Raw genomic sequence first — 22,439 nt, forward strand, 5'->3', positions numbered from 1 at the left:
TATTGATAAAATGTCATGCATTAATAAAATATTATTTTAAGATTTAAAATGTATTATTATTATAGTTTTTGATGTTCCAAATTAAATTTTTATTAATAATAAATAACATATATAGAATTAATAATTTTAGTTAAAATAAAATAGTTTTATTGATAATAATTATTAATTAATTTGACTATAAAATAAGAAAAAGAAAAAAAATAAAAAAGGATAAAAGATACTATTATCCCTTTTAATTTGAAAATATGTTATTACATGTAAATTTTATTTTTTAATAAAATTAAGATTGAGTTGGTTCCCTACTTTCAATTTTAATTACGAATAAAATTTCGATTTGCTTCGTTCAATTTAATAATTAATTTTTTTTAATTTTTTAATAATGATTAAAATTAAACAAGTCTATTGATTTTAATTCAAATAAGTATTTAGTTTAACTGTTTAATTTAACTAATAATTATAGCATTAAAACAATTGAAACAACTTGTTTAATGAATTTAGGTTGATTAATATTCAACCAGCTTAATTTTATTTTTTAGCTTTTACTCATCAATGGTTAGTTGATTTGAATTTATATTTTATTTAAATTATATTATGATTTTAAAATTTATTAATTTTTATATTAATATATTATTTATAATTAAAAAATAATAAATAAATATAAAATTTATAATTACAAAAATATTATAAGTAATAATTACAAAAATATTATTAAAAATGCATTATATTAAATAATTATTTTTAAAAATATATATATATTTTTTAATTTTTATATATAATGTATAATAAAGTCATAATTACAAGTCTATTTTTAATAATAAAATAAATTACATATACATTTATTAATTTCTTACATATTAATAATAATGGTTAGTTATTATTTTATTAACCGCTTAAAATATAGCACATTCAATGAACCATTAGCAATATCCAACTCCAATATAGATCCTACAGCCGACTCTTTTAATAATGATTTCAGTAAATTAAGATGAACGAATAGTTGATTGATTTCGATTTCAATTTCAATTTCAATTTCAATTTCACCCGGCCCAACTCAGACTTTTCCCATGTTTAATGCAAACTCGAGTTCGGGCAGCGCCAGACGCCGTCTTTCACACGCCGGTGATACACAGCAAAAATCGACCATTTAATTACCCAATCAACCACCGAACCTCAGCCTCGCACGCCTAAAAAACTAGCTTCGGAGTCAGGTTCGGAAATCAAAATCAACCGTCCCTCGAAAAAAGCCAAGCCACCAAAGGAAATAATGAGCTAGACAGAGAGAGAGTAAAAAAAGAGACTCCGTTTCTAGAGGGAGAAAGAGACGCAGAAACAGCGAGGTTTTTAGAGAGAGACATTAGAGATGGGACAGATCGTGAAGAGGAAGAAGAAAGGAAGACCATCCAAGGCAGATCTAGCTCGGCGGTCGTCGGGGCAGAACCCAGAGCCTACTGAACCTCATCGGCGGCGAAGTCTACGGCGCCGGAATGTGAGGTATAACAATTTTGTCGACTACGATGATTATCTGGACGAGTTCGAGGAGTATGAGGAGATTGAAGAAGAAGAAGAAGAAGAAGAAGAAGAGGAAGAAGAAGAAGAGAGGAGGAAAGAGAAGAAGCTCAAGCTAGTACTCAAGCTCAACAACCAGGAACAGAGCCGCAACAAAGCGGCGCGTGCAAATCACGCATGCGGAGATCACGCGCGCGGTGATGCTGCGGCGTCTTCATCGGAGGAGGAGGAAGACGAGAGCGAAAAGAAGCCATTAAAGGAGAGGAAAATCAACGTTGGAAATGATAGTGAAGCAGAGGACGATAGTGAAAATGATCATGGAAATGAAGATGATAACGATCAGGAGGTATTAAAAAATGGATCATCAAACGTTTAAATTGTACGGATCTGATAAAGTAGAGGGATTCGAAGATGAGGGAAAATGTGAAGCGTGGGAAAGAGAGAGAGGTTTAGAGTAGGGAAGGGCAGTGTCCAGGTCAGCGGAAATCACTGAGGAATTTCTAATTGGTCCAGACTTCAATATCACTTCACTCCTCTCTTCCTTTCTCTCTCTAAATCTATATATCTGTTTGGTTTTCTCTTTCTATGTGTGTGTGTCTCTGTGTCGGGAGATTTTAAGATAATAACGGTTGGGTCAACCGTCAAAACTACCTTCTCTCCAACAGAATCTGATCACACTCTCCCCACCTTTCTCTCACTACCTACCTCTCTCTTTCTCTTTCTATACCTATTATCTTTTACTCTCTCTTTTACGTTTGTTGTCTGCTTTATTTATATGTCTATGTCTATGTCTCTGTCTCTGTCAGCGTCATGTTTCTCCCCCATCCTACATTTGCTTGCTTCATGAATATGTTTATTCGTGTTTAAGGTTTGAACCTTTTTGATTTTGACAGGAAAGGGAAAGAAAAGCTGATGCCAAAGGGCAGGAATCTGTACCAGGTTTGTGTTGATTGATGGATTTTGATTAGCTTTGTTTTGATTGCTCTGGATTTTGATTTATGGATTGCTTAATTTACCTCTATGGCATGGGAATTTGAATTGGGTATGCTGAATTTTGTGTTTTCTTTTGATCAGGAACACCGACTGGTCATCCAAATGGGTTGCCTATACCAGATAAGAGGTCGCTCGAGTTGATTCTAGACAAGCTTCAAAAGTGGGTTACGCGTTATCTCCCTCTGTGTCATGCGTTAAATTATTAATGTAGTTAGTCTGGGGGACCTTTTTGATGTTAATTGTTGTTTCGGCTCTAAATTGTGGTAGGAAGGACACATATGGCGTTTATGCAGAACCGGTGGATCTTGAAGAGGTGAGTGAAACGGATAATGAAGTGGTTAATTCTTAGCATGTTTTTGGAGGGCACTGTTTTTGTGGGATCTTGAAGCTCTAATTCTTCTTCTTCTTCTTCTTCCCCCCTTCTGTTTTTTTAGCTTCCTGATTATCTTGATGTAATTGAGCATCCAATGGACTTTGCCACAGTGAGGAAGAAACTGGCGAATGGGTCATATTGGACCTTTGAACAATTTGAGGTGAGAAACCACCATCACACCTTTACTTTTGCTATACTTGTTAGTTTGTCGCCTGGTATATGGGCCATCTCACCCTAAGCACTTAGCGGAATGTTGCTGAAGTCCAGTACCGGCTGTCATTTGTTTATGCAATTGAGCCTCTGTTGTATTGGAGTCCATTCTCCTTGCAGCTGCCCACAATTTTAGCATTCCTTCTTTTGATTCAAGTGTCAGCGTTTTGAGAGTCCTTTTTTTTCCTTCATTTGTCGGTAGCTAGGCAAGGTCAACTGGAAGTTGTCTTTGATTTATGGAGGAAATTATGGAGATTGGACGTAAATGATATTGGATTGCAGTTTGGGATATGATTCATGTTGCAATTTTATGATGGAACGCCTTGTCTTCTCTCCTGTGAACGATTCTCTTTACTCCAGGTTAAAACCAGGATTTCCTGACACTTTCAGATAGCACTAATCAGATGCTGGGCTTTCACCTTTACTATATACTCCCTACTTTTCTTAATCTAACGTTCAAACAGCATTTAGTTGTGCAAACTTATGCTTCATAATTATGGTTGAGGACATAAACAAGTTTAACTCAGTAGGTGGTTTAGAAATGAGAATTCTAAGAATTCTCATGAGAAGATTTAAGAATTTGCTGGAATTGAACTAGAGTTAATTGGGTAAGCACGACTAGAATGTAAATTGAGATGGAATATGGTTGTTAATACTTCATTGGATTCCAAGTCAAAAAGGCATTAGTGGATATGTAGAGAGCGTGATTCTAATGCTGGTTTGGCTGTTTTGGTCTTATACAATGGGTGGTTGTTATGGAATTCACAAGCTACTGATTAGTGGATATCTTTCTGGGACAACTTTTAATAAGCAAAAAACTTTCTTTATGCCTAACTTTTGCATTTGACTTCTTTATATTTTTGTTTGGCCTGAGAACATTAATCTCTATGACATGACTGTTATTTTGGTGGAGAAATCCACATAAATTGGCAGACGACATTTTCAGTCAGATTCTTTCATACTGATGATGATTGAAGTATAGTATTTTTATTCATCTGTATTTCTGTATTTTTGTTGTCACTATATTCCTTGTTGACCTGGAGGATAAGACCACAATTTCACTAATCTTCACTGTTGCCAAACGCAGCACATTCTCTTGTTGCTTATTTGCTGTTATCAAGATGCTCACATTCGTTAATGTTGACACTGCAGCGATAGTTTTCTTTGTTAAATTTCTCAAATTAAAGTTCTTGCAACATTTTTTCACTAGCCAATTTACTTTATCTGATGATGTTTTGTAATGCTGATTTTCTTTGATTGCAGAGTGATGTGTTTTTAATTTGCTCAAATGCAATGCAATACAATTCACCAGAGACCATATATCATAAGCAGGTGTACTGCTTTTGGTCTTATTATTTCTTCTTAACTCTGTAGTTTATCTTCCACCTTACTGGCTAATCTTATTATCTGATTATTTTGGAAAGGCACGATCCATTCAAGAGCTGGCAAGGAAGAAGTTCCAGAAGGTAAGGATCGACTTAGAATGCTCTGAGAAGGTGCTTAAGTCAGAACAGAAAGCAAAAGCCAACCTCTCGGCAAAAAAGCAAATGAAGAAACCTTTGAACCGGACTGTGCAGGAACCTGTAGGCTCTGATTTTTCCTCAGGTGCCACTCTTGCCACTACTGGTGATCTCCAGAATGGTTTAATTCCTGCCCAAGCTAGTGGCTGTGACAGACCTAGTAATATTGATGTGCCTATAGAGGGTACCTCTTCCCTGGTTGATAATACTCTGGAGAAAGCAGAAGAACTATCATCAGGTATCTTAGTGATTTTTCTATATATGTATATCGTGAAGAGCGCTTCTAGGATTTTATTGCTGGTTTTTACTAAGCCTAGAATCAGGTTTCAAAAGTTTCTATCCATTCTATTCAAGTGTAAATGTAAAATAAAATGTTAGTGTGCTGTATTTTGCTGCAATGGTAAAGTTTTGTGGTATTAATCACGAGAATCCAAGTTGGAATTGTGAAAGCAGCAATTTCATGTAAAATTAATATTTAAATTCTCACTTCCTTAATCCCACTTTGGTGGGGAATCGTGATTAATAGTAGCTTTTCAGTGTAAAGTGCCTTTGTAAGCATATTGAATTATCTCAAAATACTGCTATTTAAAAATCTAAATTGCTGATGATGCAATATTTGGTCTTTCTGTCATTATCGTTCCCAAGAATAGTGAAAGTACTGTATATTTACTGTGGTTGTGGTATTGCTTTTAATTGTTTGACTGATGTACTCTTTTAGGGAAGGGTATCCTATCCAAATTTGGGAGGAAGTCATCCATGCTTGATGAAAACCGCCGTGCTACTTATAACATATCAAATCAACCTGTGGCCAGATCAGAATCTATTTTTACAACATTTGAGGGTGAAATCAAACAGCTGGTTGCTGTGAGTCACAAAGGAACTTTTCACTCCTCTTGAATGCTTTGTTCTTTACTCACCGTTTAATTTTCCTGAATCAGGTTGGGCTTCATGCAGATTATTCCTACGCTAGGAGCTTGGCTTTTTTCTCTGCGATGCTTGGACCTGTAGCATGGGAAGTTGCCTCTCGGAGGATTGAGCAAGCACTACCCCCAGGGTGTAAGTTCGGTCGTGGGTGGGTTGGAGAATATGAGCCACTGCCAACACCAGTATTAATGCTTGAAACACGTGCACAGAAACAATCTACTTTGTTTACAAAGTTACAAGGTGCTGCTGATGCAGTAAAGAGTGATTCAACTTCAAGGCCCCCAATTCCTTCTAAGGAAAATCATGCTAGAGCACCGACACCAGAAGGAAAACAATGTTTGCTTCGTCCAACTTGTGGGCCTGTTTCAGAAGGAAGGCCAACCATGTTTTCTGCTGCTGAATCGAAACCTAGTGCCCCTTTCACTGTTAATCCCGCTTATCAGCAGCAAAACCTTCCACACAGGACTTTTTCTGAGGCTCAGAATAAGGCTTCAAAACCAGTTGAACTCAACTTGCCCCCATCAAACTATCAAGGTGATGCTGATGTTGCAGAAAAGCATCTTCCTGATAATTCAGAAATGGCAAGTCCAAAGCCAAGGGAGATGCCAAGGACAGTGGGTCTTGTGCAGTCAGTGCGTTCTAAGCCGCCAGATAATAATGGATTTGGTTCTGGTGGGCTAACTAATGGAAAAGTTGTTAGTTCCTTGAATAATAGATCTTCTGATGCTGTTCCCAATCAAATGGCCAGAGCACCAACATTCTTTGCACCAGGACAGGAACATGCTTTTAATGATCCAGTTGAAGCGATGAGAATATCAGCTGAAAGGGCTCAAAAACCGCAGAAACCTTCAAGTCAATCCTCAGTTGATAATATATCACCTGTTATACCATCACTTCCACCTATAAGAAACGATTCTAGCAATGCTGCTGCTGTTGCAGCCCGTGCATGGATGTCCATAGGTTCTGGGGGTCTTAAAGTGCCGATTGAAAATTCCACCGCTCCCAAAAATCAGATCTCTGCGGAGTCACTATACAACCCAACTCGGCAAATGCATCCCCAACTTCCTCGAGTTCAGGGGCAGTTTCCTCTTCCTGCAGCGATGCAATTTCAGGCTGAGAAGAATAACGTTCCATTTCAGGCATTTATGCAGCCACCTGTTCATGTAGGAACTGGACAGTTTCAAAACAGACCTATGGTCTTCCCCCAATTTGTAGCAGCTGACTTGTCTAGGCTTCAGATGCAATCCCCATGGCGAGGGTTAAGTCCACATTCTCATCCGAAGCAAAAACAAGAGACACTTCCTCCTGACTTGAATATTGGTTTCCAGTCTCCAGGATCTCCAGTGAAACAGTCTTCAGGTGTCATGGTTGACTCGCAGCAGCCGGACTTGGCATTGCAACTCTGAGCATGGATGGGCTTTTTAGAGGATTTGGTGAATCCCAAAGATTGCTTATGCTGAGGTGATATTGGTTACGTACTCGAGAACTTAAAATTTTTCTACCTGTCACACAGCTGTATAAAATGTCAGAACGCTGCTAGTTTCTTGATGTGATAGAGAGGTCTGGCCTACCTGATATGGTGTGAGGATTTTAACACGGGTCTTGAATTCGGAAGATGGAAATCCTGGATTTAGTGATTGGCTGGGTTCTGTCTGTCTGTACAAAGAAGGGATTTTTGCAGTTGCAATAAGGTGAAATGACAACTGGAGATTCGTGGGAAGATAAATTTTTAATAGAGCTGTAGATGTTTGGTCTTCTTCCATTGAAGATTACTTACTGGCCTAAAACAGTGATTAGTTTATATAGCATGGAAAGAGTTGGAAGTACAAGGATTCTTGATCCCTAGGAATATCAGCTATGGATCATAAATCAAATGAATCATTCGTTAAGTTTCAGTTGCAGCTATTCCCTTGTACATTAGATTCTGGCGGATGAGAATTGAGAAGTAGTTGCTTAGATTCTAGTCATCCTTGATTCCTTCAATATGAATGCATTTATAATTTCCCTTCTTTTTATAGCAGCTAATTCACTCTCATCTCAGAAGGAATAATGTTTTGTTGGTTTCTCTCTATCTTCCTTTATTATTTCTGTCGTTGTGATCGATAATGAATATTTCGAGCTTCCATAGTTAAAAATATTTAAAAGAAAAGATATCTATAAAGATTTGAATCTCCGATTTTAAACACTTTATCAGCGAATTATTAGTTAAATTGCTGGAGTTATTTCTAGATTTAAACTTGATGAGAATTGATAAATGTGGACTAATGATAGAAATGCATCAGTGAAGGATGAGATAACGAAATATTAAAATAATATTAATTAATTAATTATTTAGTATTTAAATATTAAAAAATATGAAAAATATATTTTTTTAATAAATGGAGCGAACTGCCAATCAAATGAATGAGTAATTCAGTTTAATTGTTGTATCTCATTTCTTAGCTACGAGAAATGATAATAAAATTCATCATGCATTGCTCTTTTTCATTAATTCTTATAAAAGCTTAGTAATTAAATAGAAAATTTTAATTTAATTAATTTTTTATTATCATTAATTTAATTTAATTGAATTAATAACACAACCGAAGCATAAGGTCAAGGTTAGTGGGCAACGACTAATAATTTAATTAATTAATTAATTATTATCATTATTATTATTATTGTTATAATATTTTTTTTAAAACTTTATGAAAAAATATATAACATAGGGTTGAGTATGACTATTATAAATTTGAATTTATATAAAAATAAATTTAATAATTTTAAATTAATATTTGTAAAAAAATTAACATATTTACATTCATTTTAATTATCATTTACCTCTAAAATTCTTCTCTTTTTTCATATTTTTCTTCTCATTTTCTATATTGCCAATCTTTTGCTCTATTTATTTATTCTTCATTTCAACTATCTTCTCTCCATGCATGACTCATCGCCCCTAGTGTGTAACGTCTTTGGGTAGTCTACGTTTGAAAACAAAAGGCCTAGAACTAGAAGCTAGCTTTCTATTTTTCTGTTCTTTCACATTTTACTCATTTATTATTATTACAATAATATTCCTAATATCATATTAATTAATTGCATCCATTAATCAAGAAACTCACTTTCATAAATTTTTATTAATTAAATGAGCTTTTAAAAATTAAAACTTGAGAAAAGTGTGTCCGTACCTCATCATTCATCCATATTATAAATAAATACACAATTTCAAAACCTTTTCCAAATGAATTCATGAATAGTTCACAAATGATATTGTGTTAGTACGGTGATCAGCTCATATGAATTACTAGTTTTCATATAGTTGTACATATCTTTGTAAATATGGTATAAATAGCTTTCTATACTTAGGATTATAGTTAGTTGTATGAATCTGTGTAATTAAGGAGTAAATAAGTTTTCATAATTAGTGTAACACTCCTGATTTTTTATATATTATTATTGGGCTTCGTGTAGGTATCCTCAATTCGCGAAAATTCGACAGTTGTCCGGATCTGTGAATTTCCGGCGATGCACTCTGGAAAAGTCTCCGAATTGGATCGAGGTTTTGGCTACCCCACCATTGTCAGGCATCCCGAGCGCGTTCCCGAAGTCGGAATCGGCAAAGGTAAACCCGAACCTTGCTTTTTCGTAATTTTTTAGTGCTTAAATAGGATTAAAAATCCATAAAATATTCGTGGTAGCTTAGAAAATTACGATTCTTTTTGCAATAGCTTAGTAATATTTCTAAGGACCAAGCGAGTTTTATAAATTTTAGAGCTTATTTGAGCGATTTTGCAAAAATGATCAATTATAAGGACTAAATTGAAATTTTACATATTGTGATGAATGATTGATTTGATGGGCCCAGGAGGGGCTGTGTGATGTAATTGAGTTGTGGATATATGGATTGTGGATATAGAAGTGTGTTTTGAGCCCTTTTGCAGGTTGGGTAGGTCCTAGGTATAAGGGAGACTCTGCCGGATTTTCGGCACGACTTAGGACGTATTGGGTCTTTTCTTGATTTGTATTGAGTCATTTGTATTAAATAATTGTAATATAATTGTCGGTGAGCGGAATGACCTTCTTCCTCCGCCCGCCCACAGTGATTGCCGTCAAGTTTGTGAGTAAAATATTAATTTTAATTGTAATTTCGATATTATTATATGTTCAGCATGCCCATGCATCACTTATATGCATATATTTATGTAGTTAAACTCTAGGCACGATTTATGATGCATTGATAACTGTTAAAGTGCCATGATGTTGTTGTGGTAATTTGGAGCAGTGTGCGTGCGTTGGCGTGCGTGTGATGTGGTGTGGACTATGGATAGGACGGGTAGTCACGGCTTGAGTTCTTCGCTGGGACCCGATCCTTCGAGGGGTAGTCACGGCTTGAGTTCTTCGCTGGGACCCTCGATTTGGTTATTAAGTGGAAGTCCGAGCTGAGTTCTTCGCTGGCACCAGGTTGGATTTAAGAGAGCTGTATAGGGGATCAGCTCCCATATGTTATGATTGATGCTACAGGGTGCGTGAGTGCTCCAAATTACCTTTTTGATGTTATGATGTGAAAATGATGTTGATGTTGCATTTCACTCTACAGGGTGCATTAGTTCTAGATAGTTATAGAGATTATGGTTAAAATTGATATTTTACTCTCTGAGTCGAACGCTCACTCCTGTTCAAAAATTTTTACAGGCCACAGGAGGATATTTTATTCTGGGTTAACCTGCTTTTCTACTTCGCAGGTTGTTTATCAATATTTGTGTAATTTTATTTACTCCTAGAATTTCCGCATGTGTTAGAAGTATTTATTGATTATGGTCTGTAATATTATTATCATGTTGGACCTGTAAACGTATAATGATATGCATGTTTGATGGATTGGATGAGGGAGCTGAGCTCCCATTTATTATTATGAGGATATGAGTATGTGGAGGGTGAGCTGAGCTCCCCAATTGAGTATTTATTGTGTTTACAGGTCGGGTGAGTCGAAAACTCCCCGTTGGAAAGTCCATTTTATGGCCGGACTCTGTCCGTTTGTTTTCTTGATACTGGGCCCAAATGGGCCTTAGAGTTGGGTTAATGAACAGTTAGGCTTACTACGGGCCTCGGGGGCTTTAGGCTGGCCCAGGTCCTAGTGCCGGTCCGGCCCATAGGTTGGGTCGTGACAATTAGGCTGATATTATAGCTAATTTTTAAGAATGTAAATCAAGATGATTTCTATTTAAATAAAAGGACTCTCTATTAGAGAGACATTCAGCAAAAATTGTCATGGTATCAGAGCCTTCTCTCTAAATCTGTGTTTCCTTGTCTTCTTTGAGTTCTTTGGTTTTTTTTTTTCTCTTGATTTTATTTGGTGATCAGTCCTAATATCTCAGGCTCTTGGGTCTTGGTTTTCTGGTTATATTCGTGCTTTTGGTCACAGAAATTTCTGATTTTCTTTTCTAGTTTTCTTTGGGCTGTTCAAGATGACAACTTCAAACCATTTTGAGACTTTCAATGTTCGATTCACTGGAAAAAATTATTCTGCCTCGGAATTTCAGTTTCAATTACTTGTCACAGGGAAAGAATTATGGGGTCATGTTGATGGTAGTGATCCAGCTCCTACAGATTCGAATGAGTTGCTTCAATGGAACGTTAAAGATGCTTGGTTAATGACCTGGATTTTAGGGTCTGTTGACCCTCTTATTGTTCCTAATCTAAGGCCATATAAGACTGCAAAAGCCATGTGGGATTACTTAAAAAAGGTTTACAATCAAGGCAATACTGCAAGACGTTTTCAATTGGAGAATGACATTGCTAATTATTCTCAGGGAAATCTCTCCATCCAGGAATATTTTCTGGTTTTCAGAACTTATGGGCAGAATTTACTGACATTGTTTATGCTAAGATACCTGCAGAATCTCTTTCTGTAATTCAGGAAATTCATAAGCAAAGCAAGAGAGATCAATTTCTAATGAAATTGAGATCTGACTTTGAGACGATTCGCTCAATTTTAATGAGTTGTGATCCTTCACCCTCCTTAGATGTTTGTTTTGGGGAATTACTTCGTGAAGAGCAGCGTCTTCTCACACAAAGCACTTTCAAGCAAGAGAATACTGTCACGGTTGCATTTGCTGCTCAAGGAAAAGGGAAGGGTAGGGATATGAACAACATATAGTGTTATAGCTGTAAAGAATATGGAAATATTACTGCCAATTGTGGAAAGAAGTTCTGCAACTACTGTTAACAGCTCGGACACATCATAAAGGAGTGTCCTACACGTCCTCAAAACCGTAGAGCCAATGCTTCCTTAGCTGCAATGAATAGTTCTAATCACTTTACTACTCCAGCAATATCTACAACTTCTTCTACAGCTGCCAAACCTGTTGTTCTTACTCCTGAAATGGTACAGCAAATGATTGTTTCAGCCTTTTCTGCCTTAGGGCTACAAGGTAATGATATTGCATCTTCTCAATTTTGGCTTGTTAATTCTGCTGCTTCAAACCATATGACCAACTCATCTAGTATACTTAAAAATGTTCGTAAGTATCATGGTTCAACAGAAATTCAGATTGCTAATGGAAGTAATATACCTATTACTAAGGTTGGGGATCTTACTCCATCTTTCAAAAACATTTTTGTATCTCCAAAGCTCTATACTAAGCTAATTTCAGTTGGTCAATTGGTGGATAACAATTGTGATGTACATTTTTCTCGTAATGGTTGTCTCATGCAGGATCAGGTGTCGGGGACAGTAATCGCGAAGGGGCCTAAAGTTGGAAGATTGTTTCCCTTATTTTTTTCCACTCCTAATGTCACTTCTTTTGCTTGTACCACTATTGCTAGTAAGAGTGAAGTATGGCATAAACGTTTTGGTCATCCAAATTCTATTATTTTGTCTCATTTATCAAATTCTAGTTTATTGGGGAATAAAGACCATTTCTCTAATGTTTCTTTTGATTGTTCCACATGTAAACTAGGCAAAAGTAAAACTCTTCCTTTTCCTTCTAGTGGTAGTCGTGCTGTAAAATGTTTTGATATAATTCATAGTGATGTTTGGGGCATCACCCCAATTATTTCTCATGCTCACTACAAGTACTTTGAGACATTCATTAATGATTACAGTCGATATACATGGGTATATTTCCTACATTCCAAATCTGATGTATTTTTTGTTTTCAAGACCTTCTTGGCTTATATTGAGACTCAATTTTCTACTTGTATTAAAGTATTGTGATCTGATTCTAGTGGGGAATATATGTCTCATGCATTTCATGATTTTTTGTGTGAGAAAGGCATTGTCTCACAACGGTCATGCCCATATACACCGAAACAAAATGGGGTTGCTGAACGCAAAAACCGTCATCTTTTGGATGTCACTCGAACTTTATTGATTGAGTCTTCTATTCCATCCAAATTTTGGGTGGAAGCCTTGTCTACTGCAGTTTACTTAATTAATAGACTGCCATCTCTAGTGTTAAATCTTGACTCTCCATATTATCGTCTTTATCATCAATATCCTAGCTATCATGATTTACATACATTTGGTTGTGCTTGTTTTGTACATTTACCTTCTCATGAATGTTATAAACTTTATGCTCAATCTGCTAAATGTGCCTTTATGGGTTATAGTTCTTCTCAAAAGGGTTTTGTTTGCTATGATCCAAGTTCTAACAAATTTCGTGTTTCTATAAATGTTATTTTCTTTAAGAATCAATATTTTTTTTCTACTTATGTTGAGCCCTCTTCTGTTATTACTATTCTTCCTACTTTTGAGGATTTACCATCTCTTCCTAATTGGTTTAAACCTGGATTTGTGTATGAAAGATGTCAACCAACTTTGCTCCTTCCTGAGATTGATCCGCCACCTGCGCCTGCTTCTGAGCCTACCACTAAGATTTCTTCTGAGCTTGCTCTTCCCGAGCCTATCCTTCACCGATGTACCAAAGTATTTCGTCCTCCTAATTGGTATGGTTTTTCTGCTACTTTGTCTGATATTTCTGTTCCATCATGCTACTCACAAGCTTTCAAGCATGAGTGTTGGCAGAAAGCCATGCAGGAGGAACTTCAGGCTCTCCAAGAGAATCACACATGGGAAATTGTTTCTTGTCCTCCAACTATTAAGCCCATTGGATGTAAATGGGTTTACTCGGTTAAGCTTCGTTCTGATGGCACTCTAGATAGATATAAAGCTCGATTGGTTGCTCCTGGTAACAAGCAAGAGTATTGGGTGGACTACGAGGAGACTTTTGCTCCCGTAGCAAAAATGACTGTAGTGCGCACTGTTATTGCCATTGCTGCTTATCAAGATTGGCCTCTTCATCAAATGGACGTAAAAAATGCTTTTCTCCATGGAGATCTTAAAGAGGACATTTATATGGTACCTCCACCTGGTTTGTTTTCCTCATCTACATCAAATGTGTGTAAGTTAAAAAGATCTTTGTATGGCTTGAAACAAGCTCAACGCGCATGGTTTGAAAAGTTTCGGTCCACCTTGCTTCATTTCTCTTTTGTGCAAAGCAAATATGACTCCTCTTTGTTTCTTTGCAAAACATCTGCTGGTTTTGTTCTACTTCTTGTTTATGTAGATGACATAGTTATCATCGAAACCAATTCATCATTGATAAAAAAACATTCAACAATATCTTCAGGATTCTTTTCATATTAAGGATCTCGGTTCTCTTACATATTTCTTGGGATTGGAGGTTCATTCTAATTCTTCTGGCATATTTTTACATCAGCACAAATATACGAAGGATTTGATTACTTTGGCAAGCCTTCAAGATTCGTCCCTAGTTGATACTCCACTGGAATTAAATGTTAAGTATCGTCGTGAGGAGGGAGATCTTCTTCCTGATCCAACTTTATTTCGGCAATTAATTAGCAGTCTGAATTATCTTACTATTACAAGGCCTGATATCTCTTTTGCAGTTCAACAAGTCAGTCAATTCATACATGCTCCACGTCATCTACATTTGGTGGTTGTTCGTTGCATCATTAGATATCTCTTAGGCTCTCCTAGCCGTGGTTTATTCTTTCTTGTTGGCTCTCTTATTCGCCTTGTTGCTTTTAGTGATGTTGATTGGGATGGATGTCCAGATACTCGTCGCTCTGTCACAGGTTGGTGTATGTTTCTTGGAGATTCCTTGATATCTTGGAAGAGTAAGAAACAAGACCGTGTTTCAAAATCTTCCACAGAGTCCGAATATCGGGCCATGTCAGCTGCTTGCTCAGAGATTGTTTGGCTTCGAGGACTACTTACAGAAATTGGATTTCCTCAGTCTACTCCCACTCCTCTCTATGCTGACAACACTAGTGCCATTCAGATTGCCACAAATCCAGTTTTTCATGAGTGTATCAAACATATCGAGGTAGATTGTCATTCTATTCGGGAAGCCGTTGATACAGGTGTCATTTCTCTTCCCCATGTTTCCACTGCTCTTCAAATTGCTAATGTGTTTACGAAATCTATGACTCAACAACGTCATCAATTTCTAATTGGCAAATTGATGCTTCTTGATCGCCCAGCATCAATTTGAGGGGGGATGTTAGTATGGTGACCAGCTCATATGAATTACTAGTTTCCATATAGTTGTACATATCTTTGTAAATATGATATAAATAGCTTTTTATACTTAGGATTATAGCTAGCTGTATGAATATGTGTAATTAAGGAGTAAATAACTTTCCATAATTAGGCTGATATTATAGTTGATTTTTAAGAATGTAAATTAATATGATTTCTATTTAAATGAAAGGACTCTCTATTGGAGAGACATTCAGCAAAAATTATCATATTGATCTTTCAAGATTTCACATCGATTGTTGAGTGTGTATGAGTATAAGTTATATAAGAATAAGGACTGTTAAAATTACTATGATTTTAATAATGATCAATTTTCATCACTAATTTAAATATGTGTTCTATTTTTGACCCAAAAAAAATTATATTCTTTCGATTTAAATAAATTCCTTCTTTATTTATAAAAGAAAAGAAAATGATATTACCATCAATTAACTATGTCTTTTAGTATGACTAGATTGAATAAGATTTCAAGTGCATATGCACTTTCACTTATATTTATATGAGATTTATTTATTTTTAATTTATGGACCATTTTTTATAAGTGAGAAGAATATCACACTCAGTATATACAATAATTTGCCTCAAATCACATTTACAAATATTATTTCATCTTAGGTAAGGATTTAATGATCAACACAAACACTTAAAACATTATTTCTAATTTAACTGGAGTGATAAATTCTCTCTTGATAGCTAAATATCTTAATATAATTTATATTATGTCTAATATATATCCCATTTACTATCTTTAATTAAAATGATGTGTAATTAGTATCAAAATATAATAATTCCTGTATAATATAATTTAGTAATCTCAAGTCAAATGATCACTTATGTAATCATTACACAAGTCTTTCCATAAACTTTTATATAGAATCCTTATGCAACTCAATTTATTGAACCTGTAAAGGTATTCTTCCTTCACAAATATGTGAATTCCTATCCTAAAAGAGTTAAAATTTAACCAGTATCTATTTATTTTAATTTAGTTGATATGTGAATTTGTTTATAATTTATTATTTTTTTTAGAGAGAGAACACATGTTCATTGATGAAAATAAAAATTATGACAATTTTAATCGAATTCTTAATTATAATCAAATTTTAAAATCATATAATATATAAAAATATATATTTTTTAAAAATATTTATTATTGTTGTAAATTAAGAGAATACCTCCTTAAATATGTTAATTAGAGTATATTAAAACTTTATTTAAAATTAAATTTAACATATTTTAATTATAAAAAATTTAAAATAAATAAATATATTTTTTAAATTTTTTAAAACCACATTTAAAATACAATAATTTTATAAGTTAATTCTTGGGTTTAACCACCCTAATTAATCCACGTCTTTCCATTTTTTTTTCTCTCTTATGTCTTTACCACTCCATTCATAAACCCAACTAACAAATTCATCCAATAAATCCACAAAGTCATAACAAATCAATAAATAAAGAGCTAAATCAGCAAAATTCACAAATTAAAATCGGAATTCTCTATCAGGAGAAGTCAAAACTTCAATTTAAATACAATAAAGAACCAAGAAATTGAACTAGAGGCAACACACTTAGAATCAACAAAATCTATGCGCATCTCCTCCGACCACAGCCACAAGGAATTATTATATTCTCCTAAAATATTTGCTTTTTTATATAAAATTATAAACCTCACCCTTATTAACATGAAGAGAATGAGAATTTATACATGAGGGATCACTAAAATTTAGTGTTTTCGATATATTAACTTGCAACGGCATCAATTAATCTTTTGCATATAATTTAAATTTTTGAAAATTTAAAAATTATTATTGTTATTATTATTTTAACTTTGTGTCCTTAATTCCAAAAAGAGGTACCCTTTATTTCTTACATTATTGTTATCCTGGTGACATTATGGCAAGGCGTTGCAATCTTTTAGCACTCTCTTTGACACAAGTACATAGACATCCACTTTGGCAAGATAAGACAAAGTCCCAGACAGACAATATATATATATATATATATATATATATATATCTTGAAGAACCAACCTGGCTATTTCCCTATTTTCACGATGGTCAAAGTTTAGATCAAAGGCTGTAACAATAAAGCATGCAGGCAATTTTTTTTTTTTTTTTTTTGAGAGAATGATGATCCAAAGGGGGAAAACACAACAAGAAAGAGGTTGTTAAAAAGAAATATTAAAAACAGAAGCAAACCGCCTAATAGGCTCCACCATTGAAGTGTTGAGAAGTACCCGGAGGAGAAGCAGGAGGAGGAGAGAAGAAGAGCTGTGTCATTGTCCTCCCATTTTTCCTCCCTCTAAAAGGCTTTCTTCTCTCTAACCCCTAACCCCCTTTGTGGGTCATCACTTTCCCATACGAACCAAACCCCATCAGCAACATCATCTCCCAGAAGCCAAACTAAGCCTCTCTCTCTCTCTCTCTCACTCATCCTCCCTTCCTTCCTTTCCCCCTCTTCTGTTATCTCTTTGTGTGTGTCCCTGCAGAAAACCATAAGGAAAAACCAAGAAAACCCAGAAAAGAAAGATTCCATCAAGAAAGAAAACAGCAAAGTAATGGCATTGTCTTTCTTTTCAAGCTCAGAAAAGTCTCATTCTCAGGGCAAGAAACCAGACTATGGAGTTCTATTAGTTGTCCCTTTTGCTTTGTTTTTTCTGAACAATCATCTCCAGCCTAAATAAAAACTTTGTTTCTTTCTCCCAGTCTCTTCTTTCAGAAAAAGAACTAGAAAAAAAGAGACGGGTTCATCGTCAACCCCCTCCTTAGCAAAATTACTTTATTTTTTTTCTTTAAATAATAAATTTTTCTGATTTTTATCCTTGGGTCCCACCAAGCATAGAACATAACAAAACCCCAGCAACCCGAATCCTTGTTTCTATTGTAGGGGCGTCTGCAGGCAGAGAGAGAGAGAGAGAAAAGGGAGGGGGGAGAGACTATATCTCACTTAAATACATAAATAAACCAAATAATCTGTGTTTCTGTTTGACTTTTTTTTTATTTTATTTATTCTTTTTTTAGTTTTGGGATGCTGATGTCTACCAACAATGGTGGTAGCGAAGGTGGTGATGGTGATGTACCTGCTGCTGCCACTCATCAGGGTGGTGGTGGTGGTGATATGCATGCTAATATTCATCCTGGGGGAAGTGCTAAAGGAGGCGGTGGTGATGGCAATGGTGAGACCCATTTGAAGAAGGGACCGTGGACGGCGGAGGAGGACGCGATACTTGTGGAGTACGTGAGGAAACATGGCGAAGGAAATTGGAATGCAGTGCAGAGACATTCTGGATTGGCTCGCTGTGGCAAGAGTTGCAGGCTCCGTTGGGCCAACCACCTGCGGCCCAATCTCAAGAAAGGTGCCTTCTCGCCTGAAGAGGAGAGGCTCATCGTTGAGTTGCACGCTAAATTTGGCAACAAATGGGCTCGTATGGCTAGTCTGGTATATATTGATCGCTTCAAATTTACATTGTTTCTGCTTTGAAAACAATTTCTGAGCTTGTCCCTTGAATCTGTGTGTAATCTCTATCCTTTCATCAATTCTTTTTTGCTTTTGTTCCATGATTTTTAAACGTTTCTTCTGGTTTAGGAGCACAATTTCCAGGTTTTCTTGTTTGTTTTTTCTTTGTTTACAAAACTAGATTTTGGATTGTTCGCCTGTGTTTTTGCTTTGAAAACAACTTGCGTCCTGTTTGTTTTTCTCTGCTGTAAAGAAGAAATCAGCTTTTTCTTTTTTATTATTCTACTGCAAACAAAGAACCATTTCCATTTCTCCAATTCTTTCTCCTGTTTCCGTATCTGCAGCTCCCTGGAAGAACAGACAACGAAATCAAGAACTACTGGAACACAAGAGTGAAGAGACACCAACGCCAAGGCCTTCCTCTTTATCCTCCTGATATTCAACCTCAACACCAGCCAAGCCCACACTTCCACCACCACAGATCCTCCTCTTTCACTTTCCCAACACCAAACACCGCCACTCACACGCTCACTCCAACTTCTGCTACCCCTCCCCCTCTCTCACCTTCCACCACTTCTACTAGTTTTCCTACTCTTCCACTTTTTGACTTCTCTCAACCCCACCACCACCACCACCACCACCACCATAGATCCCACTCTACACCCACCACCCCAACCTCTTCTTTTTCTTTCCAAACCCAACTTCCCTCCCCAACCCATGCACACACACACAATTCTGCATCTACCCCACCCCCTGTATCTCCTCTGTCCTCTCCCTCCACTAATGTACCGACGAATTTTCCTACTCTGCCACTTTTTGACTTCTCTATACCCAGAACCCCTCCAATCCTTCAGACACCTATACGCTTCAAACGCTTATCCTCCTCCCCTAACATGGCCACCCTCACCACCACCAACAACCCTTCCTCTGCATCCAGTATTAGTCCTAATTCTCACTTCTCGCTGCCCTTGTCACCGTTGCCCCATGCTTCACCATCCAATACAGGTCCTCTGGGTCACCAGATACCTTCCTGCTTTACTAGCAGCGAGTTCCATGATGAACTGCAGAGAGAGAATCAGGAAATGTGTTCGCTTTTGGCTGCTGTGACACAGCCGGAGCTCCCTTCAAACCAATTTTTATCAGCAACAAACCAGAATAGGAATTTGGGGATTGGTATTGCTACCACTGTTGGTAAGTTTGGCAGAAGAGCGACTAAGAAGAAAATCGGTAATCTTATTAAAGACAAGGTTAATGGCAACCTGGGATTGGCGTTGGAGGATCTTTTGCAAGAGGCTAAGGCATTGGCAGAATTTGAACAGACTGCCACAGAGCATAGTAGTTTGGTTTTGCAGGAACAGAAGCCTAATCTGCTCGACTCTGATGGATTTGGCTTACATTGGGATCAATCCAGTTCTCATGCTTTGTCTTCAGGTCTGTTGTTTGCCATGCATGTGTATCTGTGTGTATTTTTGTTTTGTGGTTTAATATTTTTTTTTTTTTAGTATATATTATTATTGCTACGAGTGATTGAAAGTTCCGCACTTGTTGCTTGCTGTTTCTTTGGTCTTAATGTTTCCTTCAGATTGTTATTAGTTCTCTTTCAATTTAATGCTCTGAGTTAAATGTTTGTGTTGTGCACTTGAAATGATGGCATAAACTACTGTGAATTCTGGCAAATGAATCAGATGCACAAAATTTGTTTTGATTTCTTGGGTTAGATATGAATGGTTTTTGTTCAATAATTGACTAAAGCATTGCTTCTGTGCGTGTCAAATACACCTGAAATGGAATGGAAAGGAAAGTATTGCCTTTCAGATATAGCTTCCTTTATCCCCAAATTTATCTGTCATTGCTGTATCCTACTCCAGCTTTTCTCATCTCCTTAATATTTCCAAATATTGGCCTAAACCAAAAGGATTGATGAACAAGCAAATGTTTGGATGGATGGATAGATATAAGGCTAGGAACAAAGTTCTATATTAGGTTCTTGTGCAATTGATGCCTTTTATTCTTTGGAATTGTTCTATTCTCATGCATAATCAACAATATTAATTTCACTATGCTGGTCATAAAAATTTCTATATCAACTGGAAGTTGTTTGTGACCAATTCTTTGATGAAAATACTTGGAGCGCCTAATCAAATTTTATACAAGCTTCATAGTCTTAGTCTATCCACGCATGAGTTCTGTAACCTGGTAAATGTTAGTGTTATTTGAGATTTATCCATAAGAATGCAGTTCTAGATGGACGAGATGGTCTCTAATCTGACATGGTCTTTTCTTTTCTGATCTATTAATGTATTACTTTTGAATGCAGACCAGGGCTTATTGCTCTCAGATTAAGTGTATGACAACACGAGACAGAAAGATGTCTTGAAGTTGAAACCAAGGCAATACCATGCAACTTTTAGTTGTTATACAAAGATCTCAATTTTCAATTGAAAGTTGAATCTTATTCTAAACAAAGATTATACAGTGGCATAATGTTTTTATTTTGTTTCTTGCCATTCTTGCCACTAATCCCTCCTGTAACTTACCTTTGAAGCTGATGATCATTTACCTTATTTGATTAGATAGGATAATTTACAGCAGTGCTTTTCTGACCCTTGATGCCTACAGGATTGGAGCCGAGGGTTGATGTTGCAGGCCAACTCAATGCCATACATGAAGACTTTTCCAAGGTTTTGAACGCCCTCCCTTCTCCAATGCAGCCTGAGTTGTATAGTGATAGTGCGGATATATCCAATGGGCCATCTTCAGTCATAACAGATGATAATATTGGGTTTGAGATGCAGCAGATTGCTTCACTGTTTCCCCTAGCAGACAACGGCAGGACTCTTGGCTCTTGCTCTTGGGATAACTTACCGGGGATTTGCTGAGAGTGAGTTCAGATGCATGCTACCTTGAGAGAGGAAAACACAAAAGGCTTTTGAGTTAATGGTGTATTTTCATTTGATTTATTTTTATAATAATTGTTATTATTATTATTATTATTTGTATCAGAATTAAATGGGGTTTGCTCTAGCAATGATGCTTTCAAATATCTGCTATTTCTCTTTCTATTAAGTTTTCAAACTTGATACATCCAACTATAACGGTACATAACAATAGCTACACTTAAGTTGTTCGTTTATCTTTTATTGTTGAACCAAATCTTCTGTTTCGCTCGTGTTTATTGCTGGGAAACTTAGTATATTAGCAGCAATGTTGTGGTCAGTGTTGCTGCTGAATTTTCGCAGTGGATCTAATTGCATTTGCTAAATTGTGAGGCTATATAAAAGGTTAAAAATAGTATGTTCTGTGAAATCTACTCTAGCAAAGTGGAAGCAACCAAACTTTAAAATGGAGAAATCTGTAGAAGAGGTATTCAATTAGATTTATGAACCTTAGTTTGCTTTGGGATGTAATCGAGAGTTGAGCCAGTGCAATGTTAAGTTTGTGCTCGACTCAGATCAACCTTTTTGAGTCCCAAGCTTTAATTTTAATTCCAGGGCAAAATGTCCTTTTATAACTCTTAAATTATTATAAAATAATTAAAAAAATTACAAACAAAACCTGCAGTTAAATAAATACTTTACCTCTCAATTTCAATTATTAAAAAAAAAATTAAAATATAAATTTCATCCGATCCTTATAATTTAAAAATCACAACTTATATAATCACTCTAATTTCTAAGCCTAAAGCCGTTTACTTTTATAATAATAATTTTTCTCCTTTGAATATATTAACTACCCAAAAACATGATTTAATCTATACGAAGAAACTAAATAGTACATGAAAAAAAAAAAAAAAAACTAATGTCTTTTTCAAATTAAAAGATAAAATAACTGATTTTATTAAAATACACTAAATAATAATTTTCTTAATTTTTTATTAATTTTCATTATTTTCATTTTTTAATAAATA

At 35.8% G+C, this 22,439-nt stretch overlaps 3 protein-coding genes across 3 annotated transcripts; all 3 read left to right on the plus strand.

Moving 5' to 3' along the window:
* Nucleotides 1–1,197: 1,197 nt before the first annotated feature.
* On the plus strand, nt 1,198–7,541 carry LOC110640726 (uncharacterized). The gene is made up of 9 exons (XM_021792165.2): nt 1,198–1,852; nt 2,400–2,445; nt 2,581–2,659; nt 2,767–2,812; nt 2,934–3,032; nt 4,346–4,414; nt 4,507–4,840; nt 5,321–5,466; nt 5,541–7,541. Exons 1-9 carry the CDS (start codon nt 1,361–1,363, stop codon nt 6,930–6,932), a joined length of 2,703 nt encoding a protein of 900 aa, XP_021647857.2. The 5' UTR covers nt 1,198–1,360; the 3' UTR covers nt 6,933–7,541.
* Nucleotides 7,542–10,973: 3,432 nt separating this feature from the next.
* Nucleotides 10,974–11,665, plus strand: LOC131179387 (uncharacterized). Its single transcript, XM_058146217.1, has 2 exons — nt 10,974–11,265; nt 11,319–11,665. Exons 1-2 carry the CDS (start codon nt 10,974–10,976, stop codon nt 11,663–11,665), a joined length of 639 nt encoding a protein of 212 aa, XP_058002200.1.
* A 5,568-nt stretch (nt 11,666–17,233) lies between these two features.
* LOC110640725 (transcription factor MYB120-like) lies at nt 17,234–21,591 on the plus strand. Its single transcript, XM_021792164.2, has 3 exons — nt 17,234–18,514; nt 18,877–19,963; nt 21,152–21,591. The coding sequence occupies exons 1-3, from the start codon at nt 18,104–18,106 to the stop codon at nt 21,409–21,411; spliced, it is 1,758 nt and encodes a 585-aa protein (XP_021647856.2). The 5' UTR covers nt 17,234–18,103; the 3' UTR covers nt 21,412–21,591.
* The last annotated feature ends 848 nt before the right edge of the window (nt 21,592–22,439 follow it).

The sequence above is a fragment of the Hevea brasiliensis genome, chromosome 4, assembly GCF_030052815.1.
Source record: "Hevea brasiliensis isolate MT/VB/25A 57/8 chromosome 4, ASM3005281v1, whole genome shotgun sequence".
Taxonomy (NCBI): Eukaryota; Viridiplantae; Streptophyta; class Magnoliopsida; order Malpighiales; family Euphorbiaceae; genus Hevea; species Hevea brasiliensis.